Here is a 26445-nt window from a genome sequence, read left to right as displayed (position 1 = left end):
TCAGGAAAGAGCAAAGTAAATATAAGAAACATACATCTTAATAAAAATTTTGACACTTCTGGCTTCCCATAATTTTAGCACAGAGTTAGACCATGGTTTAAGTTAAACCTGACTTCAGAATACGGGCCACTATGTTTAGATCATGTAAACTCACCAGATCCATTGGTTTCTGCTGGAGGAGGCGGGGGAGGAGGTGGAGGAGGAAAGTCATCATCCTGTCCTAACGTCATGCTACCGTTACCAAGGCCGGGTCCGCCAGTACCATTTCCACGACCAGGACCACCGCCGCCGGTACCACCACCGCCACTGCCGGTACCACCACCGCCGCCGCCGGTACCAGTACCGATGCCATCACCTCCACCACCACCAGCACCTGTACCATTGCCAGTACCCCTCGGGATGCTCTTTAAGACCTTTATCGTCTTGTCCGCTTCAAGCTTTTCATTCTGTAGGGAAGAAAGGCATACATGTTTGTAGTGATGACCGACGACAAACAAGGACAATCCAAATAATCAAGATGGTAATGAAGATGCAAGGGAATTTGGTCTCATATAACAGATGTCAGTGAAATCACCAATTTTTTTTGTTTCTGTGATATACTGGCCCTGTGCTGACACTTTAAGTAAAATGCTTGGTTTTGCTTGGTAGGGGGGCACTAGCTGTTGGCTCTAACTATGGAAGTAGCTGTCTTCATATAATAATAACTAAAAAGAACTAGAAATTGCAATGAAAAATGAAGAAAATTTCATTGAAGATGGTATTTACCTTTACTACATCTAACTCTCTACTGATTTTAGCAATACCCATCTGGAGCTCCGCAATCTTTGCTAACGATGCATCCTCCATGACCCGTAAACTGTCTGTAGTCTGTTGGAAAAAAGGAGATAAAATGGACAATTAATAATCAAAATAGTTAATTCGTTTGGTTTTATACATGTACAAGCAGTTGATGTGCCTGATAGTCTCATTCCACATGGACAAAACCCATTCGGCCTGCAATATCACTTGATATAATACCCGATGGTTAATTTCTATGTTGTTGCAGAATTTTGTTCTGAATCATTCACATAAGCCCATAATTGTAGTATAAAAGGGAGGTAAATAATGCCTACTTTCTCACATAAAGCCAATAGAAGCTCACTGTTAACATGTCATACAATGTGTTAATGTGAAGGTACATGTAGAAATGTATTTGGTTCAACCCTAAAAGATCAAGATCAGAAGGGGGGCCATCATGCATCCCCCCCCCCCCCCTGTCCTCAATACATGTACATCTCAAATAGCCCAGTCCTTTTAGGGTTAATCCCTGAGGAATATTAAGGAATATTAAGGAATATTAATTAATCTAATTTAAACTGAAAGTGAATACATGACTACACACCTGATACAAAGCTTCTTCGAGGTTGGCCACTCTCTCCAATGCAGCGGTCTTGGTGTCCGAGTCCTCCATGAGTTGACCAACATCAAACACATTGTCAAGGTAAGCCTGGATCTGGACCTGGAGCCGGTCACTCTCCGTCGTCTTGAGCTTCTGCTGTACTTGGCCAATGTGTGAAGGAAAGCAGTGCGGATGGAGGGAAGGTAGGAATGATGAAGTGACAGGAGGAATGATGAAGCAAAGGAGGTAAGAATGAAAGGGTGGATCACAGCAACAACAAGTGGAGTATAACATTGCAGATGACACATGAGGAGAGAGCAGGAAGGATGAGAAAGAGGTGAAAAACATTAACAAAGTGCAAAGGAAAGGATTGTGGATGAACAGAAGGTAAGAATGATAAAGTGAAGGTGGGAAGACATACAAATGCGTGAAGGACAAAATTGCGGATGGAAGAAGGAAGACAAGATGAGGGAGAGATGAATGGCAGTACCAATGTGTGAAGGAAAACAATGCAGATGGAAGGAAGAGAGGAAGGATGGAGGGATGAGTAAGAGATAGAGGTAGTACAAATGTGCACAGGAATGCATAGCAGATGGAGGGAAGGTAGGAAGGATGAATGGAAGGTGGGAAAAAATGAGGATAAGATGGACAACAGTACAGTAAGTCAAGGAAAGCATTGCAGCAAGAGAGATGGAAAGAATAATAGATTGAAGAATTAATGTCGGAAGGATGAAACCGGAATAGAACAGCGTGTATGACGAGTAAAAAAGTGGTTTGATGAAGGGATAGAGTGAAATGAATGAAAGAAAGAGAGAAGAATGGAATCATAGCGAAAGGAGAGACAGAATTCAGAGCAAAGACAAGCATGGGAGTGGAAGTGAGTGCAACACAAAGAAAGTAGAGGTTTGAGGCAGAATAAACACATGATGGAGGGAGGAGCAGAAAGAGCAAAGTTTAGAGTGGAGTTTTATGCAACATCCACATTTAGCAGCGTAAGGGATCATTGAAAGGACAAATGGTAAATGAAATATTTTTTCAAACAGATATGAGAGCGGTGTGAACAAAGGTAGTCATTTTTAACACAATGATGAGGAAATATTTCAAATAGGGTGGGGAGCGGAAGGGGGGGGGTGCAGTGAGGGTGTCACATGTGAAAACAGGAAGATACATGCAATACGTGCCAGAATGAAATAGGAGGAAATGGATAAAAATAAACATCAAACATGACAGTTACACAACAGACAAAGATGCCACAATAAGGGTTGAATGTCAAGAAAAAAAGATGAAAAAGAGGGATTGAGGTTTGATGAAAAGGATACACATAAAACAGGTGTTGGATGGGGGAAACACATGGCGGGAGGGGGATGGTATGGAGAATAAGAAGCAGATTCAAAGTCATTTCCCAGATACGGTTTGCATTTTGGATGAAAAATGCAGAGATATACATGACAAAGGCAGGCCATTCAGTATCAACATTCACATGCAAGTTACAAAGAAGAGGCATTCAACATGAAACATAAGAAACAGACATGCGTTGACCGATGGGGTTATTTAGCACGGATGGCAAAACCATCCATGGACGTTTAGAGAGAGAGCGCAGAAGTCATTAGGTAAAGAGCATTTTCAGGCAAGCAATCGAGACAAGAGATATAGGGAGAGAGCCAAATGTACATCACACAAGCAGGCCAAAAATTAATGAGGGAAGAGAAACAAAAATGGCCGAAAGTTAGAACACCGAATGAAAGACAATTGATAATGTATAATAATACAGTTAGGAATAAATAAATTTCTGGAACACAAAACAGGTTCAGTACTTCATTTTCAAATGCAAAACAAGACAGTGTTTCATAAAGCTATACAGAAATGACCAAGTCTGGTAATATGTTCTTGAGTTCTAATTTATATTCTGTATTACACTGATTCCAACCAAAATAAAAACTTGTTTTTAGAGGAAAATGAAAAATCAGACAAGCTGATAGGTGAAAGATTGAACAATATCGGACAAACAATAAGAAAATTATGAATTTTTAAAAGCTGTAAAAATTGGTAATCACTATACCCATGGAGACTTCAAATTGGCCACATATGTGATGTCATAGTGATGTAAGGCAAGGACTACTCTTCTTTTACTTCAAATTATATTTTTCTTTCATGAGGACATAAAACGATATACACTACCCGAGTTGTGTTTAGATTTATTTCTGCCCCCAGGGGAATGGGCACTTAGGCGAAAACCACAAATCCCTGATAATTTAGTACATGGTCTTTAGGAAAGTTCTCCTTGCCCCTTGTCATAATTTACCTACCCAGTTGCCAATTTTAAATCTACATAGTCTTAGGGATCTCAATTTTAAAAAAGCAATAACTTTCTAATTGCTCGTCCAATTTCTTTCAAACTTTCACCATTCTGTGTTATTTATTTTTTCTCCTTTCCAACAACATTTTATGATCAAAGCTGAATTCCCTTTTGATTTTGACATTCAGGGAGCATTTCATGAAACAATTACAGGACCAAGGTCACTAGTCATCAAAGAACAGCTTTGTGAAACCAACCCTGTGTTTTTCTTTAAGTTACAAATCAATAAAGATAATCTAACAACAAACGTGTCATTCAAATGATACTCATACAGTCACATGCTTCATCAAATTCAACAGAATTCAACAAAATGGATGCACTAAATACTATCACAAATCACAGATGCAAATATTCATACAGGAACCTAGTACATTTACTGTAATCCAGAACTGTCTTCAAGTTAATGAAAAATTGATCTCATTTTAAACATTATCGTCTGTGATCATATTCAAATTGCAAGTTAATCGTAATGAACTAGCAAATCAAATGAATATATCCCAGTTATTGACAGTAAATTAAAAAAACTTTAACCAATAAAATGTTTTACCACTGAATCCCCCAAAGAATGAAAAATAAAGATGAGAAAAATAAAGATCAGAAAAAGGCAATTTCTACAGAATGCCTCAAGTATCATTGTAAAGAATTTCATTGGAGCAAAACAAGACTTTTTATTTCAGCACATAAGCAAAAAATAGTTGGTGGTCTCTGTGCCACAATTGTAGATCTATTGCAATATTTCAAAAGAGAAAATCATTGCAGGAGATCTTGTTGCATGAGGTGGGTTTTTTTCATATACTTGCCTCTAAATAGTCATCTAATCCAAGACATGAGAACTCATACTGGAGATGTGATCTGAAGTTCATATTCTCTACAGAATGAACAACGATGTTGATGAACTGCATACACGCAACCTAGAAAAGAGGATAAAAAATAAATAAGGACAATGAGATGAAAAAGAATCAATGATATACCAGCTCACATGATAAACTATTTTCAATATTTAAAAAAATTAATATAACCTTCCCTCAAACAAGTTGATTTGAAAAAAATAAAGGGAAAAACAAAACGAGCACAACAGTAAACATTTGATCAAGATTGAAAGTAAAATAAGATACATGTATATACATTTATAATTACAATAATGCCCCCTCCCCGTCTCAACAATAAGTTGATTTGAACAAATTGAATAAGACATCAAAAACACAAGGATAACACCAAAAAAAACAAGATAGTTCTATACACATCCTTGTCAAGTATGCAAAGGGGAAATTCAGAGAGAATGTCAGAAATACTAAATTTCCTTACCATGAAGTCTATACTTGCTTCTTCGTATCTCGTGAAGTACTCAAACATCTTCTGGAACCTATATGCCTCACAACATACCTATAAGAAATGTAATAATACAACAAAATAATAGTTACACTGAACAACTTCTTAAATTTCCTACAAAACCAATATCCTCGATGGTAAGACATGTTAGAAAAATCACTTCAGGTATAGTTGAACAGATTCTTTGAAGGAGGGATATCATTCATTGAAAGTTTTACTAGCTACATGTAAGATAAAAAGGTATTCCTAGGTTTTGCTCAGTCATTACCTTTGCCCTACATTATTATAAATAAAAGGAAATGTCATCCCACTGATACTAAAAATGTCTTGATATGGGAATTGTTTTTGAATGCTACAGTGTTTAAAAGTTGTAACACTATATATCATATGCTCTATCCTGTTTCACTTTCATGATCTTAACTCTGTTACTCTTGGATGGGCTTTTGTCAATTCTTCAGATGTACATGTATGTTTCTTTTATTTCTCTGCTTTAATCAACACCAACTTGACGCTAGTATGGGCTCCCCCCTTTACTTTTGTCCTCTTGTATCCAATATGGCGCAAGGTGGCACCAATCAGCAGATCATATGTTCCTTCTAGGTGTATGTATAACAATTTCCATGGTAAACAGTGGTTCTCAAAAGTTAGTGAACTCCACCAGAAAATGAACATATTTAATGTGTTTGAGTTTCTGTCATGTTTTAGATATTTAATTGTGAAGTGTCAGGTGATAAAACATTACGTACAATAAAATTTGCTTCTCTGGGGCGCGTCAAGCATTGCGGTGTTGTTGTCTACATTCAACACTCAGCAAGAAGAATTTTTTTGGGGGGTGTTCACTAACTTTTGAGCACAATTGTACATAGAGAGTGCTCTGATTATTGAATACTTGCCAATTTGAAGTTATCAAAAGCACTGAGAATGATTTCATGGCCTCCCTTGACGAGGCATACAGCTGCTAACAACTCTAACACTAAGGCTTTGGTTCTGATCAGAGAAAGGAAGGAAAGAAGAAAGAAATAAGCAACATAATAGTGATGATGCTGCTGCTGGTGCTGCTGATGATGATGATGGTGATGATGATGATGTCAATGATGTTCTAATTAGTCACTAGTCCTCATCCTACAACAGTTGCATTAAAATCCATTTCAAAACACCTTTTCAATAATTTACATTACAGTTGTTTATCGATTTTCAAGTGAATTTCATTGAAAAGGGATTTGCAAATATGTTTACCAGCTCATTTAGGATTATGGATTATTAGGATAATCCAAGAATTAACACATACCACATAAATATGGTATCAAATCAATTGGGACAAGATACTCTTTCCAGCCATATATAATGATAATGCATTCATGATAATGCATCTAGACTCATTCATCGCAGTCATGCCTTACTTCGGCGCAAATCAAAATTTACATCACTGCAAAGAATACCTACTGACAATCCAAGCATTAACACATACCACATAAATATGGTATCAAATCTATTGGGAGAATATACTCTTTCCAGCCATATATAATGAGAGTGCGTTCATGGCATATTTTTTTCCTCAAAATGGGGATTTGTGAGGTGTCCCAAGTTTTTTTTTCCTCACATGGTATATTAAAACATGATAGATAGCACATCTAGTTTGCTAGCTTGTTCCCACCAAAGCCTTTAATACACAACATAGGTGCAACACCTTCCCATGCTTCTAAAAATAACCCAACTTCAAAACGATTAGATGCCTTTCTCAACTCTGAGGGCAGGAGCACATAAGATCTTCGCTCTCCTTTTCCCTTGTCACCTGTTTTTGCTGTCTATTACCTAATTTGATTTTATCATCATCTTGCCCTGTTAGGTGAGTAGACAGAATTCTGTGATATTTTTCTGCTCTGAACCCTAAAATCTCTTCCTCACTATCCCACATTGCATGCATGGGGAGTGATGAAAGAATGTTCTCTCATTCAAAAACGACCTCAAAAAAACTAAGAATTAGAGTTTAATGGAGTTTATAAGAGGTTAACGGAGTAATAGAACAGGTGGAATTCAGTTCAATAAACACATAATCTGGCTCAAGTCAGGTCATACAATGATGATCTTTGTTTACTATTTTTTTATACCAATTTGCCAACAATATCTTAACCTCGTTCTCTGGCCTGTATTGTATGTTTGGGCAAACATTTCAGAATCTGGATAAAAAACGTGGTATTGCTGGTTTCCATACAAATGAGATTCTTTTGTGTAGATAATATAGTTATGGACCACAAACAATGGATTTTGTTTTTATTTTGAGGGCAACAAATTTAACTTTATGCACTTGAATATTGAATATTTCATTTGATCTAATATACATCATTAAAAAGTACATGGATACTCTGAAATATTTAATATAACTTAATATCTATTTTAATATTACTAGTAATATATCTTATTCTAATTGTTTTTTACTTACCTGGGTGATTTATGATTTAGACTAAGGGCTATTGCATTAATACATTCTTTGTGATTGATAACCAGGTTGAAACCATACTGAAAATAAAAAAGAAAGAAAAACAAAAAATACATCTAATTCAAGTTGGCAAATATTTGCATATAACTCTTTTGTCAATTAAGGCAAAACTTTCTTATTTGACTTCCAGTTTTGATAAAATTTCCAGTGTTATGCCTGGAAGGCGACTTTCAATTGAATATACAATGTAAATAACATTGACAAAGCTGAATAAAATAAAAAGCTTTGATAAAATTATATCAAGCCATGTAAGAAATGGCCAGCCCCAGAAATGAAATTAAAATAAAACAATTCGTCTGAATCAAATAACTTCTACATGTATCTTTTACAAGTCCCCATCGCAAGTTCTTTGAGATTCTGATAATCGGCTTAATATATCAGCCAATATGTTGCATACATAACACCACGACTGACTCCGTCGGCAATTATTATTCCGAATTTTACCAGGTTTTAGAGCAGGCATTATACCACTCAGCCAGTTAAATCATTACATGTTTTTCCTTTTGAGGTGATCTAATCCTTTTTAGACAAATTGCTTTATAATGAAATAATGGAATTTTTCTTCCATTTTTCTCCCACCCGCAAGCTGGAAAATAGAAAACCATCTGTCATTTTTCTCACTATTATTCTTATTACTGTAACGATGCTACAAGCACCATTTTGAAAGTGAGGAAAGCTCATTTTTGGTGAGGGTGAAGACTTGGCAAAGCACCGACATGGCATAGATAATAATTGGATTATATGGATGCATATCTCATATTTTGCAGTTTATGAAATAAACAAGGTGCATGTGTGGGATAATGATATGCAAAAATTGTCAAATCTACCATGAAAAACAGGAATTTTGAATGTGTTTTTGTCTCCTTGTGAGTAATAATTTGTCATCGCACCATCTGTGCAGAAATTAATAACATAGTAAAAAAATATTCAATCGAAATAAAATATACGTTGATTTCAACACAACTACAGCTCTCAAAAAGAATAATAAAGTACAGAGTAGACTTTTTTAAAGCCAAATTAAACTCTTCAAAAATGATTAACGTCTTTCTTTTTCAATGCAAAATTGTCCCAATCAAACTTCAACACTTTTTTATTAAACAGGTTTTTTTTTTTTCAAACAGGAAATTCTTGAAGTATATAGTGCTCCAACACATTGAAAAGAATTCACTCTTTACAGCATGATGGCTTTAATATACATGTGGAGGTATTCTATTGTTGAGAGATGTGCTTTCATTAAGGGATAGTTCTTGAAGTGACATTCATGTGTCTTTCAATGGGGTACTTTTCAACTGTTACAAGCTACTGTAATACTTGTATCTGATTGGCTGAGATTGAATTTATCAATGAGATCACCGACACAAACCCTAGTGAAAAGCCCGGGGGTAGATCGACTTTGAATGTCGAATCTTTAGAGGTAGCGAGAGTCTTTCTACTGACAGGAAAACTTACCTGGAAATTCATAATTGCTCTGCAGCACATAATACAAACATGGACGTCGTCTCTGGTGATGGCTAGATGGGACTGCATGGAGAACTTCTTCCCGTGCCGCGACCCTCGGACGCTCAACGAGCTCCTCTGCTTCGGCGGTAGCGTCTCTAGATGTTCCTCGTGCCTGGGGGAAAGGAAATCGAGAACCAGTTTGGCATTTGGATGATTAGCGGGAACAAGATCGGATAACTCTTGCTAATCTTTGTAATGAATGCAAAGACACATACGGTTTTATTGGCTGGATAGGCCTGTTTGTGTCATGATCGTATTACATGGATCAAGATTGAATCTACAAGCTGCAATAAAGATGAATTAGCTTTGCAAAATGGCAATCAGTGCAAGGACCTGATAAATGCTGTTCAAGGAGATAAAAGGAAAACAACAAATACAATGGCCATATAACACTAAACTGTTTCGTTTGCTTTTCTCATCTGTCTAAAGTACACATTCACTTCTGTGGGAAGATGCAAGAAAAATGGAAGATAGAAGTTATGAACTGCATGAATTTAGTCCCCAAAAATTATAATTTTTCTTTTTAAAAGGCCTGGCTTGATTCACTGTTTTTGCCAAAATACCAATTACATGTATAAAAAAAATCCCCTGAAATCTTGCCAAAAGGTCCAAACTTCCCTCACTCATTTCTTATATGAAATGAGTGTCTTGATCAGCTTCAGATGAACATAAAACATGTTTGAATATGTTGAACAGCATGAAAAAAGAGACATTCATTGACAGGCACTGTGCCCGCAAGCCATAGAATATGTATCTATCAAAGAAATATATATTGTGGGCAACAACAAAAATGATTAGTGTTCGTGAAAGGGAGATTACTTACGTCATAGTTTTATTCAGCCATTGAAGATACTCAACTAGGACATCTAAACCAAGGTTTTCCTCGTTCAAAAACTCCCGTACCCATCTGTGAAGAAGAGAGAGGAGTAAATTGGCAACATTTAACAACGATTCAATGTAAATAAGTAATTATGTTTTACTTCTGGACAATCTAGAAGAGAAAATGGGATTACTGAGGGGAAAGTGGGAAAATATTTTATTTGCAATCAATCTCAAACTGCAATTGGAAATTTGCAATTTCAACCAGGTTGGCCAGACACAATTATGTCCAAGAGAATCCCCCCCCCCAAAAAAAAAAAAAAACACCCTCTCAAGACCCTATTCCAGAAAGGGGAAATCAACAATTATCTCTTTCACTTATCCCCATTCTCCTTTTCAACAGAATGATTTTTGTTTTTCAATACACTTGACAGCGAAGAATGACGCACAGTACTTGACTGTATCAAACAGATCTCGCTATTTTGGGCCACCTTCTTGTGGCCTGGCGTTTGGAAGTGAAAGGCTTGACCCTAGGGCTTTGTTGTTCTGTGAGGGTACCAAACTAGACTTTGTCGCAAGGTGTTTTGTGTAATATGAATTATATTCATGCATGCCAATTTTCTCGAGTCAATGTTAGATAGAATACTAGTAATCGATTTGATGGATTATTGGCTAGCTTCTGAAGACAAAATTCATGTTTGTCATCAAAGTAGGACAATGAGAATTAAATTTCGATCAAATCAATTTTAGCTGTTACAATAAAATATATAGGCCTATCTCTTTCTTCACCCCTCCCGACTATCTCTCTCTCTGTCTTTCTCTCTTGTCTGTCACTGTCAGTCTGCCCGTCGCTGTCCCCCTCCCTATCTTGCTCAGTCCCTTTCCCTTCTTCCACTTTCCATCATAACACCTGGGGAAAGAAGTCTAACCACTCATACAAAAATTTTCCCGGAATCATCACCACAATGAAGACGTACATGTAACAGACTGGTCAACCAAGACTATACACCATCTGTCAGTCGGCTGATAAGCGGTTTTTAATTTGCGCCGTAGCGGTGTGACCAAGCAGCCAGTGTTTTCATAGGCACTTCCTCACAAATTTCAGCTCAATTAATATCAGGTGATCATGAGGTCACATGATGTTGCAAAGTTTTACAGCAGAATGAAGTCTGGGCTTTGGTAGTTTAATCGTGCAGACCTATCGTCATGTGTTGTCCACAACAGAGTCTTAACTTTGAGACTACACCACCCAATTTAAAAAGGCATAAGCCCCAATCTCAAAACTTATTCCACAACCATACCAAGTTTATAGGCTCAACGCAAAGTGTAACACTGAATCATATTTCTGAGTAATTCTTTAATCTAGGGTCTTCATCTAGAGACTAAGTAGTTACAATAAATGTCATGTAGTATTACATCTCATCAAGAATAAGGTCTGCTTAATAATAGCCTAGCCATTAAGGACCCTCAAAATCTCACTAGGGGTGCGTTTATCCGCCACTTTTTTACCCTAGAATCATGATCTGAATCATGATTCAAATAGAATCACGATTGCGTTTAGGGTGCGTTTATCCGCCACTTTTTTACCCTATAATCATGATTCCAATCATGATTCAAATCACGATTCTGCAGAATCACGATTGCGTTTAGTCGAAATTGAATATAATCATGATTAGAATCACAAACATGAACTACGAAAAAAAGGGCGTTTGGAAAGACGTTTCTGCAGAATCACGTACGAAAATGTTCGGATAAACGATATCGTGATTTGAATCATGATTATATGACGTCATTGTGTCGAGCTATTTCCGGTTCTTGCCAAGGCGCGCGCCCCACGTTGTCACATCACATGTACGTCGCCGACCTCCAATTAAGTGTCCAACGTTGACCTATACTTCCTGGGTCAAACTGCGCACTGTGATGCGCACTGGATCGGTCCGAATCCGAGGAGAAACAGCGTTGGAACGAAGGTCGTCTAAACCCTGATTCTGTAGTAATTGTGATTCATGTTTGTGATTTGAATCATGATTCCAATCATGATTCAAATCACGATTCTGGCTTGAGGTCGGATAAACGCAGCCTTAGTCGAAATTGAATATAATCATGATTAGAATCACAAACATGAAACACGAAAAAAGGGGCGTTTGGAAAGACGTTTCTGCAGAATCACGTACGAAAATGTTCGAATAAACGATATCGTGATTTGAATCATGATTCTATGACCTCACTGTTGTGTCGGGCTACTTTCGGTTTGACTCTTGCCTAGCTCAATGCGCTGTATGTACATGAATATGTACTACGCATGCATTTCTTGTCATGTTCAAGCTATGTGTTGGTCATCGCATCGTCCACTACTTTTCATTTATTGGTCATGTCTTCAACTTCAAGTTCTATAGTAAATGAATTAACTGGACAGACAATGATCTCAGTTGTTGAGTATACAGTATCAATACTAAATTGGATCTACGCTGAAATTCACTTCCGAACACCATTTTGGATAAACTAACAAGATGAATAGAAGCATATGGACCCTATATGATAGAAGTAAACAAAATCAGGTATAGACTGAATTCTGGAAGCAAAAGATTTTTCGAGAGCCGAAACACGTGCGAAAAACTTCCTCTGTCAAACTGCGCACTAGTGATGCGCACTGGATTGGCCCGAATCTGAGGAGAAACAGCATTGGAATGAAGGTCGTCTAAACGCTGATTCTGTGATATTGTGATTCATGTTTGTGTTTTGAATCATGATTCAAATCATGATTCAAATCATGATTCTGGCTTGAGGTCGCATAAACGCAGCCTTAGTGCTTTCGGACCAACTCGATCCCTCAAATAAACAAGAATTTGTTCATGCCTCAAATACGCTGATAATCATTAGTTTCCCACCCGAACCTGTCCCATTTCAGGGAAACTTTAAGGGCAAGCCAGCGACCCACTTTCCCTATAGCATCTGTGCCCAGTATACTCACTAGGATTCAAAAGTTATTTCACCGCTGCGACAATACCAGTAACCTTGGGGAAAAATGCAAATCTTCTCATAATTCTAAAAAAATTCCTACTTTTTCACGAGCGTTTTCTTTCAGAAATATTATTACATCAGTATTTCGCTTTCACACTGCCAATAATGCCTGGAATTTCTCATTGGCGTAGATCAGGGTAAATTTTCTAATCATTTCAGAGTAGGTTTCACATAGTGGCAGAGACGAATACCCCTTTCATAAACCCAATTATGCGGCTAATTGCAGCATAATTTGGTCGTAAAATCGGAGGAGGACCAGAGTTATCCGCATTATATTGATGCTGCAATTATCCGCATAATAGCAGCATCGGGACAAGATTTTGAGTTTATGAACGTATTTCAGGACGGGCGCTGGTAAAAATAATGCGGATAATTTTCGGAGTTTGTGAACGCAATTTTTATTGAATTATCCGCATTACTATTAGGCGGCTAATTGGAGGATAGGTTTATGAAAGGGGTAATAGATTACATGTGGAATAACAGTAAAAAACAATAACAAGAGCAGTGAAAGTGAATTTCAAACAAAACAACAAGTGATACAAAGAGTTGAAACTGAAATAACGAGATAAACTCAGTCCATTTCCACTTTTTTCAGATAAATGATCACTTGCCTCCTTTCTGACCCCAAGCTAGGCAGGAAAAGCAATGATTTGTAGACATTTTGCAGGAAATTAAGACTGCACATTCTCAATAAAACCAATCTAATAGTTTGCAGTTATCAGCATAGATGGCCTAAAGCATCATAAATGAGGACGTCAAGGTTGTGTTAAGGACAGAAATAGATCAGTCACATAAACGCCTGTACGCATGGCTTGACTGGTGATATGTCAGGAAATTCAACTTAAAAGATGATATAGTGAAAAATTACTTATTACATAATCTACAGCTACATAATCTATAATGGCAATGTTTGTCCCTGGGTTTCAATAGTCAAATTACTTTACATTAACTTTGCAATCAAGCATTTGCTGGGGGGGGGGGGCAAATAAATGTTCAAAGCATGCATACAACTATACAGTTAACCACATCCAAATAATGGAAAGGGAATTAATCTTTGAAATCTTTCTTGTGAATGAAAGTGCAGAGCTTTGCTCTGATTGGAAATCATTCCTCTTCCTTGGTTCTTTAGTTCTTTAACCACAATTGTACTTTCTATGCTCTTGGGCAACACATATAATAAACCACCTCCACCAATTGTGAGAGGTTTTAATCTACCTTTTAACAGAAATCCTGTAATCAGCGTCAGTTTCACATTCATGTGTTCACAAACCTCACATTAATGCCAAGTTCTTTACAGCACACATCAATACTGCTATGCTGCCTCCGCTTTTTAAAAACCTGGGATTTTGTGAAAATGTAATGAGTGATTTCCTCCATTTAAGGTTTATTTATGTCAGGTACATTTTATTTCCACTCTGTGTGGTTTGTTTTAAAGTACAAGCAACTTTCCACTTTTCTTCGACAAGGATGGCAGCGCTTGTCTTTGATATGAATATTCCCTCGTTGAAGTGTACTTTACTTGTATTTTCTTAAGAGGAAAGATGGGTGGGTATGGGGGATAAACTAGGAAGAACATGTCTAGGTGTGGCAAGACATGACATTGAAGTTACTGTTTGCAGGAGATGAAAGTAGCTTCTTACAAAATCTATATGGAAAAGTTGCTGTTCGGTCATGGCAGTTTTGAAAGTTCCAAGCGAACCAATAAGGTGAACTACAGTACAGAGGCATGATAAAGCATATTTCACTAAGTAACATGCATGCAGTGGGCACCTGGCAGCAAGCTCACATACTATATTCAACCTATTGAACCCTCATTTAATCAATTAATTTCAGTAGAATTTATAAGAGCTTTAGCATGACAAAGCAGCTACTACTAGACCTGTCACCCCTTCCTTCAAACTTTTATAGAAAGACTAGAAAACCTACTCCCCCTCACCCTCTCTCATGCGAATGTAAAAGTGTTTAGATACATGTACTATTATTTATACCCCTTTCATAAACCCAATAAAACCCAATTATGCGGCTAATAGCAGTATAATATGGTCGTAAAATCAGGAGGACAAGATTTATCCGCATTATTCTGATGCTGCTATTATCCGCATAATAGCGGCATCGGGACAAGATTTTGAGTTTATGAACGTATTTCCAAATAATGCGGATAATTGCCATGGTGCGGTCACAAGGTCACCCTTTTCCAACACAACCGCATCGGAGGGGGCGTGTCCAGTTGTCATGACGAGTTTGTGAACGCAATTTTTATTGAATTATCCGCATTACTATTAGGCGGCTAATTGGAGGATAGGTTTTATTGGGTTTATGAAAGGGGTATTATACTGCTAACCTAAAGATTTTTTCCATCACAAATATCCCCAACAGCCCAAACAATCTATCTAAATTGTATCCAGGCACCTAACATTAGTCTCACTAGGTTATATCAGAACTATTACCCTTCTTGCTTTCTCACAAGGCCATGCAGATGGTCTAATAAGTTTCTATCAAACTCGTTAGCTTGTAGCTCTCTTGTAGCTCCCTTATAAAATATAAAATCATATTAAGTCTAACCAGGTTCTATCAAAACTATTACCCTTTTAACTCTCCTGCAAAAGCCATGTAGATGTAGTCTAACAAGTTTATATCAACATCATTACCCTTGTAGGTCATGTGCATGTGGTCCTGTTAGGTTCATGAACCTGCCCATAATCCAGACTAATTAAGGTTCCATGGATGAAGACTGGGGCAGCTAGATCCTGTTATTGCACTCCTCCAAGGGCGGAGAAAAGTCACCCATTTTTTGACATATTTTTAAGACACCTACATTCATGACTCTTGAAATTAACACTCTGGGTTTCTTCATATACTGCTACAAATAGGATCATTATAAAATTATTTTTTTCTTGGCATTTTTTTTTTGGTTTATATAGTAAACATTCTTTTTACAAAGTTCATATAAATGTAATATTTCAACTTAATTACTCATAAAACAAGGTTTATGAGTCAATAAGAGGATGTGGGCTTCATCATAAAAGTCATTTTACTGCATGAGTATACTTGATAATCTTCATACAATTACCGGTAAGTAATATACTAATATGACATAAGGGGGAAAAAACATCAACAGTGGAGAAAAGTCAAAACTTCAGCACGTACATACTACCCATGAATGTTCTTCATTGCATACACTGGGGAGATTTTATCCCCGCCAACACAGTAAAATCTAGTTCACATTGGGCTCGAAATAGCAGTGAAAACCATGTAACAATTGGGAAAATGCCGGCTTTTCTGGTCCATGTTTTGGATGCTTCACAGCCTCTATACACCTGCACAATATGGGATTATGGGCCAAGTCCAACCCCTTCAATTTCCCTCCGGAAAAAAAAGGGGAGCATTTCCATCAGCCCAACTTTTCGTTCAAGCTTTGAGGTAGGTCACCGCACTAGCAAATTTCTCTCTAAGTTTTAGGTTTTATTCATTAATTAAGAATCTGGCATCGATGAAGGTTAACTCTTGGTCAGTCTTTAGGACTGTCAAGTATGATATGGAGCCCTTGACCAATTTGCACGACAAAAAGGGTGAAATCCATTTGCTGTTATATTTTCAGACATTACAAATATGGCAATGGAATTCTATTCTTCTATTATCATGAAAATGCAGGCCAACATTTACATGTATAATAAATTTGTTTGACCACATGAAGCCTCTATAAGATATAAAAATAAATTAATAAAATTTGGCTCTTTAATGCAGGCTGGCACTTGTAATTTTTGTTTCAATTCTTCATCACAATTTGTCATGGTCAGTAATTATAAATGAACTATAGCTATCTTTTTACCGCATCTATACATCTATGCTTGGATAGCCTTGTTTCTTTCTAGATTCTATTATGAAAGGATACATCGACAGTGACCGCTGACCACTGTCATAAAAAAAAAATTTCATCCCTGGTCAAGGTGCATCCGTCAAGTCGTGAGAGGCCCCGGTTAATTCATTTAATCATGTCATACACTTCACTGGCAGCCAGGAGCAAGCAAATATTGGCATTTATTCAATTGAAATGTCCATCCACAATTATTCTCATTTGTATCTCATTTGTAAACATTCAACAAGGACTTCACTAAATTAGTCAGCTCTCAGCTATGTTGAAGCAAAGAAATTTAGGATACTGTTCCAGTATCAATGTATGTGCATAGAGAGAAACGAGACAAATTGGATTCACCTATATTTGAATAAAAATAAAACTAGATTTTATAGACAACAACAAATTTAATCTGTCCAGGATGCATGATGAAAATTATCTTTCAATCTACTGATGTAATCATAATTGCAAACATTTAGGTCAAACAGAAATTGACTTATTTTTATAGGCCTATAGCAGTGATTTATAAATATCAATATGTTTACGATAAAATAGTTGTCACAATATCATACCATCATGCTGGGAGGAATAGCTTTCTGTGTTTCCCAAGCCACTCAAAACAGTCTACGGTGAACATCAATTATCTATCTCTTTTTAAAAACTATTTAATTATTTACATATCATCAAAGTGAAAAAGTCTGATTCATTTAGCACGATTTTTTTGTCCTGCTCTATCTACGTATATTTCTGGAATCTTGCTTCACACCTTTATATTTACAGTCAGTCAACCATAAACCAAAATCAGCAACTGATGATATTGTATATTGATGGTGTTGAGCAAAATATGTATCATCAGCACTGTCACTGCCTTGTGATAGTAATGACTAATGATACAGCATTTGACAGCTAAACCCTATTCATTACTGCCAACAAAAGACGACTCAATAGGTGGTTTCAGACCGCCTCGAAGTTCGCCAGTTCCAGGTATTCTCTGATCGGGAAATTTACCCCGATCAGAAAATACCAGGTATTTTGGCGGTGTGAAAGCAAACTACGCGTAATATCCCCGAAAGAAAATACCCGATAAATAGTAGGTACTTGGCGAAATTACGAGAACTTTCGCGGGGATTTTTCCAAGGTCGTGGGTATTTTGGCGGTCTGAAAGCAAATTACGGGAACTTTTAGCCCAGCGTGTCGTTGGGTGCGGCGCCGTGCATGGGTTGCTGCTGGGCTAGTAATTTTGAATTTCGCGCCTTGCTGCTTATCAGACCATACTGCGCATGCTCGTAACTTCAGGAACTTATCCCGAAGGGTATGTTTCAGGGCGGTGTGAATGCAGGAATAATTAATGGGTATTTTTCAGCCTAAAAAAGTTCTCGTAATTTAACGGGGATTCTTGTGATCGAGGCGGTTTGAAACCACCTAATATGACATTCCGATTGGAATTCCCTTCTTCAAAAAGACCTACTCCACAGACATGATGGCAGAAGAGTTCAAGGAAATTATTGGCTTTATGATGATTGCCCCATACAATGGAGCATTTCATTTTCAATAAAATGATGGTTGTTCAGAGACTCCATTTATTTCTATAAATGTCATAAGATGGGTATTTTACTGAATTAAATGATATCTTTATTAAACTTAAATGAAGTTTTCGCATATATCCAGGCCTGCATATGCATACAAACTGAATATTGAAAACTATTTTGTAACTGACAAATATAGTATGATCTCATTTTTATGTGTTTAATTGTAAGGTCAGATTTTCTAGTCCTGACTTTCAGTAAATGGTATATTTTGATTCCCTTTCTGACAAATTCTTTATTCTTCTTTCAACACAATGGAGATTTTTATCATGATTCCTTTGTAAGACTATACTTCCCATGACCAAATACCGTTGGCAATACAGCAATAGTTTTATTTATATAGATTTAGATCGGATAAAGATCACGCTTCCTGAAAATAATCTTTCTGTAGTTGTCACAATTCAATAGATATATTTTGCAAATGGATTTTCAGAAACCGTTTTGGACTCCATCATATTGTATTGAGCCAAGATCCTCTAAAACTGCCAAAAAATTCAAAATGTAATCTATCTATAAAGACTTTCTAAAAAATTGTTTGATAGACCCTATATTTGTCAACGTCAATAAGATTTTCTAATTCAACAGATTCTTGATGTCCTGAGAATAGAATTCAATGTTAATTTCAGACACTTTTATCTCTGAATCATCTTTTGTGATGAATATGTTACCAAAGGTGTGACAATGAGATGCCAGAATAAATGTTATCATTTTCAAAACAAAAGGCAATGATGACAACACGCATATGTGGTCATATCAAGAGACCAAAAAGTATCATCATTATAATTTTTTGTTCAAATACATTTCCTTCTTGACACATTTCCTTGAGTATTTCATCACAAAGGATTCATGCCCCAAATCCAGATCATGAGTAGGACTCATGAGTGCGCCAATGTCACGCCAAAGTTGCTTTACAATTTTCATCACACTCTAACATTTAGAAGAAAACCGCAGTTCACTTTTGTAGGTGTCTGTAGTCCACATGGATACTGTTTTTACCCATTAGATGGAGGTGATGAGGGATGGGTCTGACAAACTTGCTCTTACTCACACTGATAATTATCATGTCAAAGCCACAGTCTGTCACAATTAAGAGAGTAAAGGGCTAAAGGCTCTATCTTTTATGAAGAGTTGCGATCGATTCAGATCACAATCACATCTTTAAGATTGATCTCAACTCGTGTGGATACTGTTTTTAGTTTTTACACGGTAGAGGGAGGCGACGAGGATGGGTCTGACAAGCTCGCTCTTACTCACAATGATAATTATCATGTCAAAGCCAAAACCAACTACAGGCAGTCTGTCACAAGAAAGTAAAGGCTCTATCTTGAGTTGCGATCAATCACAGCTTTAATATTGATCTTAACTCATGTAGATACTGCTCACAACCATTAGATGGAGGTGGTGAGGGATGGGTCTGACAAACTTGCTCTTACTTAGTATAAAGAGCAAGTTCGTCAGACAATACTATAAAGAATCCAATCAAAGCTGCAACCGAATTCTAACAGTCAGCTACAATGCAGGCAGCGTTCCCTATACCATTCCTCGATGTTAGGCCTTTAAAAAAAAAAATTGCTGCAACAGAGGGAAAAACTTGAGACTGTCTGGCAGTATTTTCAAAATTTTATATTTCTTTTTAGGAATGCTTCAAAATAAATTGTTGAGATTGAGATTTGTCATCCGCTTACAATATGGACACTGTTCTATCTCCCATTGGCGGCAGAAGCCAAAAAATTAAGGGGGGACCAGCAAAGTTTTTTGACAAGCAAAAAAAAAAAAAGGTTATCAACCTTAATTTTAGGTCAGGGGGGGGGGGACCAACACATTTTTTTGACAAGCAAGCAAGAACAAAAAAAATTTTATCAACTTAAAATTTAGGGGGGGATCATATTTAGGGGGGACAGGTCCCCCCCCCCCCACTTGCGCCGCCTATGCTATCTCCCCATTTGCCAATTTTCATTGACTATTAAAAGTCTGTAAAAAAAAAAGAAGAATATTTGTGTCGGTCGGCACATTTTTCTCCTTTCTTCCAAAATTGAATATAATAAAAAATACAAATTTGCAGGTTTTGCGAGGGTGGGTCGGGTTATGAACTATTTTATTGCCTAAGCCGACTCTTTCATATACTTACTGGATGTTGTTTGTTCTTAGTGAGATTTCCAGGTCCCGAAGATTCTGCGTTGACGTATCAAACATCTTTCTTCTCGTTCTCTGTAAGGGTACAAAATGGCCCCCAAATCAAGAGTTAGTACACATTACACTTTCATTATCACTCAAAATATGTGTCTCACTTCAGTGGCGTATCGTGGGGAAGGCAGGGGGCGCATATGCCCCATGCCTTACTCTAAAAGGGGTATGAAGAAGTGGAGGAAAGGATTCTTTTTAAAAGAAAAGACAAAAAATCAGGTGGCCATCTTCCTCAAGTGTAGTAAAGTTGAAAGTAGCACAATTCTACACTCCAAAAAATATTGGGTAAAAATGCTCCATGAGGGTAATTATGTGTCCAACCAACATTTTTATCCAGTGTGATGAAAATTTCACCCATTCTAAAGTAATTGCTGCTAATTTTTAACCTTACTGGACAATTTGCTTCTGGCATTAGGTAAAATACTGCCCAAAATTGGTTGGCACATAACAACCCTCATGCTGGTTAAAATTCTACCCAATATATTTACAGTGTAATGCATACCAATAAGTGTCACATTCATGTGATGCTGGGGGATATTTAAGCACTTGCCTCGAAGCATGAAAGCTTGGAATGGGTGCAAATTTAGCAGTTGCCCCGGAGGCTCTCCTTCCCCTCCCGTAGATACGCCACTGCCCTATTTACTGTAGGTTTCCAACCAAGGAGAGGAATTACAAATTATGAATATCTATGTAAATATGCATGTATCAATAAAGATACAAAGAAGTGGAACTGTAGAATTTGATTAAATTAATCATCAACAGAAATACCAGCGTAGTTTGGGTGTTACTCTCGATTGCAGAATGCTGCCTCACGCATTCCTGCATGATTTCCATGCAATGTATTTGTGCAAAGAAAGCAAACAAAAGTACTACCGTAAACTCATCACTTGAGTAGCTCTCCATTTCATTAAAAGTCAAGTCCACCCCAGAAAAATGTTGATTTGAATAAATAGAGAAAAATCAAACAAACATAACGCTGAAAATTTCATCAAAATCGGATGTAAAATAAAAAAAGTTATGGCATTTTGAAGTTTCGCTTATTTTTCACAAAACAGCGAGATGCACAACTCAGTGAGTCACTGAGTTGTGCATCTCGCTGTTTTGTGAAAAATAAGCGAAACTTCAAAATGTGACATGCAAATGGGTCCGTCGATGATGTCCATCACTCACTATTTCTTTTGTTTTTTATAGTTTGAATTATACAATATTTCATTTTTTACAAATTTGACAATAAGGACCAAAATGACTGAACCATTTCATATATTAAAATACAGAAGAAATAGTGAGTGGATGACGTCATAGGTCTTCTCATTTGCATACCGACCAAGATGTGCATAAAACTGTTTTGTGAAATTAAGCAATACTTGAAAATGTCATAACTTTCTTATTTTACATCCGATTTTGATGAAATTTTCAGTGTTATGCTTGTTGTATTTTTCTCTTTTTATTTAAGTCAACTTTTTGTTGGGGTGGACTTGTCCTTTGATTTTTTTTTTGATGAAATTTATCATGGGCAAGTCTCGTCTACAGTATATGCATTAAGAGAACAATTTTTTATTAGTACTCATTTAAAATCCTGATAATAGAAAATACAAAAATTCTTCATTTACTGATACAGAAAGGTGATACTGTGCTTAAATGACTTCAGAATTGATACCGATACCGAAAGACCTAATATACTTGGTTGGAAACACTTGTAATAGGGTATGATATAAAACTAATGATTCCCTGAAAATTAGCATCAAGCAATGTTGGTGATACATGTACATGTGGGTGAGACATATCAAAATTAATAATTTCAGGAAATCATTAGTTTGTGTATTAGTGAAATCATATCAACTACATTATGTAGACCAATATGAATAATAAAACAAATGTAAATGTTAAAGTTAGAGAAATCATAATAAATGTATAAATACATGTATAAGTTCATATCAAATTGAAATGAATCAAACAAATTCAGAATGATATGATGCTCATTACAGAAACAAATTCTACAATAAATTTTGTTTCAAATAATCAGTAAAATCAGAAAGTTAAATACCCTCTAGCAAATTGTACTGCTCGGTGCAGATTGAATATGTAGTAGGGCCTAACTAGTAACTACATGTAAATGGCAAACAAGGTGAAAAAAATATGTATCTAAAGATGAAGTGTGGCGTTTAATTACTACTAATATTTCTTAAGTGTCTTGTCTGCCTTTCAAAATCTCTTTTCGAATTCTTTTGATAGATATGCAGTCATAAAGAAAGAACCTATCCTTGATCATCTTTTTTTTTTACCAAGCCAGGAAACCCCAACCCACACAGAGAAATAGAAACGTGACCTCTTGTCTCTCAGAGGAAACGTTTCTCACGACTACTTCAAACTCATTAATGCATTTTATACAAGTTGTCATTCTGAAAATGACAAACAAAACAAATTAAAACAAAACTAAACAACACAAAACCAAACAAATGCAGTTGCTAGGAGCCAAAGAGGACTTTAAGCAACATCGTTTTCCACCACAAAATTGTCATTATTCTTAGTTCAGCTAAATTATTGTATTACTTTCGTATTAAAAACTATTTTAGGCAATATATTAGGCAAAGTAGAGTATCATTCAAATAATAAACTAAAATCAAGCTCTGAGGTGACACAAGATGAATAAATGGGGGATGCATTATATCTTGTCTGATTGTACACCAATATGGCATCATTTAAAGTGTTGGTGCAGTGTCACTTTAAGTGAAAATTTGGAATGTTTCATTTGAGACAGTTTGGGAACATTCTTATCGCCGAAATGAAAGAGGTCCTCGCAAGAACATGTATTTTTACATGAAAAATGATATCCCAAAACATGAAACTATTCTGCTCCAGGCTCCAACAGTCCTGGGTCTTCTTACTCCCAAAGGAGTCTGGGAAGACAGGAAATAACAGTTTGTCTCCATAGGACAGTCTGATAGTTCATCACTTACACCATCATGTTATAATGTTTTATGTCATTATTTGAGAAAGAGTCTGTAGAAAAGGCTACATGTAAATGGTATTACTTAGTCTTCCTATAACAGGCCCATAGTCAATCACCCCAATTTCAATATTTACTAACATTTTCAATGGCCTATGGCAAAAACACAGCGAGGATGGGGGGAGGGGAGGGGGGGGGGCTTCTTCAATATAAGGTAAATAGATTATGCTTCAACATACAGGCACATTGCTTGTTACCTACATAACATCAACTTTAAAATCATTGACGAGAACTTCTACTAGTCATGAGGCTTTTGATGGGAAATCGATGGATTGTCAAAATGACAGGGCTCTTTCATGTAGACCGTTATGGCCAATTTACTTCATGTATTTCAACAGTTGAAAAGCACAAAGGGTGCAGCGAAGAAATAGGATGAGGGCTTTGAGTGAGCAATTTAAAAAAAAAAGCCACCCTTCAAATAATATATCTGCCCATGGGTCAAAGAACATTACATCTTGGAACACAGAGAATTTTTTAGCAATTCCTTACGAAATAAATTTGAGTTTTTATACTGACAGGGTAGGGTTGTGGAGTAACTGTGAAAAACAATTATAAAAAAAAACATTACATCTTAAAAATATTCTTATGGGTTTTCTCAAGTTTGAATTTGTCTTTAAACCAGAGGTATAAAGGCCTTACATCCCTTTTTATATGTGAAGGCACTGTCTTCCTTAATTCTTAAGGATGATTTCAATAATTTGTTTTCTCATCAAATAAAGTCATAATTCCATATCAAAATGAGCCATAAAACCTGCTCGGCTCCAAGTCATTGGTACTTATTACCGATATCATTGACAACTCCTGATTGATGATACTGCTTTGAATGAACCATGAGGCGGGCATTCTTGCTTGACCAGTCAGCCGATTAGTATACCAATATATTAATCACAAGTATAAGCCCCCGACGGCCCGTAGGACCTGGAATTAATCCTGCCTTGATCCTTAATGGAGATTGCTTTTACTTGTATCTGACTCCATATAGATAAGTAGATTTATCTATTTCCTCCCATTCCATGTGATTAATATGAATGGCCAGTGTTCAAATGTATAAGGGTTCTTAAAAGGGTTTAATACCGTGGTAGTACTTTTGAAATATTTACATGAAAAATAATTGCAATGCTGTTTTCTTTTTAAAAAAAAACACAAATTTTTAAAAAGTAACTATGAGTTTTGAGATTACAATATTGCACACAATTTAATTCAGTGTGTGCACTTTGAGTCTAATGTGAAAAGGGCAGTATAAATGACAATAATAAATTAATAATCATGTTCAATAAATGATAATAACAATAATTGTCAAATGATAATCAAATTGCATTTTAGCAAGGAGAGAATAATATCAATTTAAAAAAAAATATTCAAAGTACAATATTGCAGTGAGAGAGTTTGATAACTACAATGTGTCAGTGAGGGCTATGAGATTTTTGTTTATCTTTGGATGAGTATGATATATAAACAAAAGAGAAGGATATTTCAAGATCTATACATGTAAATATTTGTTTGTGATGATAATGTGACTACTAATTAAGAGTTGGTTGGTTAATTGATAAATAAGTGCTAAGATGAACACACTGGCCCGTATCCCGAAGTCAGGTTTAACTTAGACCGCGGTCTTACTCTGTGCTAAAATTATAGGGAGCCAAAAAATAAAATAAAAATATGTTTATATTGTATATTTCTTATGTTTAATATTTTGTTTCCTTTTGCTTTCATAATGAAGAAAAATACTTCAGTTATCATTCCCAGACAATTATGAACAATTTAAGTGTCATATGAGTTAATAATTTGGATGTTCCTTTTAGGGACTTTTTGCCCCAATTGGCTCTCCATAGTTAAACCACAACTTTAAACCAGGGTTTAATTTAAACCTGCGTTCAGAATACGGGCCAATGTATATTAAGTGTAATGAAGACTTTTAAAGAGTACCATGTATTAAAATTTAACACAAAATATATGTATAGAGAAAGTATTATTAGGGTAACAAAATAAGTTAGGGGAAACATGCTTGGGTTACATGAGGATATATATCATAGTGAAAACAAAAATAAACAGAAAAGATACAGAAACCAGAGGCTGGGTTGGCAACGATCCATGGAATGCAAGAAAAGCTAGCAAGTGGGTAAATAATGTGAAACATAAAGACGAGTACAGACTGACTGACAGACAAACAGACAGACAGACGTCTGCTAGCATGCGATCTCACCCATATACTTTACCACAAACGTAAAAGCCACACCAATACAAAGGGGACTGTACATGTAGCCGTGCTTATATAAAGCAAGCCTACGCAAAACCACCACTCATTATCTAGCAAGAGTGGTTTACGTAGTTGAGGTACGGGTAGTAAATATTGAACAGGACTGCTCGGGAATGCGATTGATACCTTAAAACTACCGACCTTGGACGTGTTCCCCGGCTCCATTACTTTCCGAATCCTTGCGATGTATTGTTCGGGCGGCGCTTTGGCACTGACCTTTTCCTGAAAAGTGGAAAGAAATGAGAAAGATATATCTTAAGTAAAAAGAACAATATCTGAAGCATTTTATATTCCAATTTATTTCTTGTTTATTTTTCTCTCATGATGTGATGGTAATCTGAAAATGCATTTTTATTTGTTTCAATAAATTGATTAACTTTGATTTGTATCTATGAGTGAACGACTGGCAAACTTTGAATTTGGCAAAGCTGGGGTGCACATACAGTACCCATTGTTGCCTTCAAAGCAATAGGTAAAAAAAAACAATTCTGGAAGGCGATGGGTTTTAAGGAAGGAGAAATGGAAGGTTGAGAAGATCTCTCAATAAGGATGTTAGCTTAACATGTGGCCTTCCTGATAATATGCTTTTATAGTAACACCTCTGTTACTTAATGTGACATTTCCTTCAAACCAACATTGACATAAAGTCAGTTGAAAG

General features: G+C 36.4%; 1 protein-coding gene across 5 annotated transcripts in view; it reads right to left on the bottom strand.

The window, feature by feature from the left end:
- The window catches only part of LOC129275034 (formin-like protein 2), a 51855-nt gene extending 25848 nt beyond the window's left edge, over positions 1–26007 (bottom strand). For 2 of the 5 annotated variants that reach the window (XM_064108969.1, XM_064108966.1), the window contains exons 1-11: positions 25914–26007; positions 20468–20547; positions 9884–9967; positions 9010–9172; positions 7504–7580; positions 5957–6050; positions 5040–5117; positions 4535–4645; positions 1382–1531; positions 766–867; positions 155–446 (exon numbers count right to left, since the gene is read on the bottom strand). In XM_064108969.1, the coding sequence (XP_063965039.1) occupies positions 155–446; positions 766–867; positions 1382–1531; positions 4535–4645; positions 5040–5117; positions 5957–6050; positions 7504–7580; positions 9010–9172; positions 9884–9967; positions 20468–20547; positions 25914–25952 (1270 nt within the window). In that variant the 5' untranslated portion in view covers positions 25953–26007. Of the gene's footprint in view, positions 1–154; positions 447–765; positions 868–1381; positions 1535–4534; positions 4646–5039; positions 5118–5956; positions 6051–7503; positions 7581–9009; positions 9173–9883; positions 9968–20467; positions 20548–25913 lie in introns of all 5 variants that reach the window. The other 3 variants (XM_064108965.1, XM_064108967.1, XM_064108968.1) reach the window with 3 other exon arrangements.
- Between the last annotated feature and the right edge of the window lie 438 nt (positions 26008–26445).

The sequence above is a fragment of the Lytechinus pictus genome, chromosome 13 (assembly GCF_037042905.1).
Source record: "Lytechinus pictus isolate F3 Inbred chromosome 13, Lp3.0, whole genome shotgun sequence".
NCBI classification, from domain to species: domain Eukaryota; kingdom Metazoa; phylum Echinodermata; class Echinoidea; order Temnopleuroida; family Toxopneustidae; genus Lytechinus; species Lytechinus pictus.
This window is presented reverse-complemented; position numbering and strand designations above follow the sequence as displayed.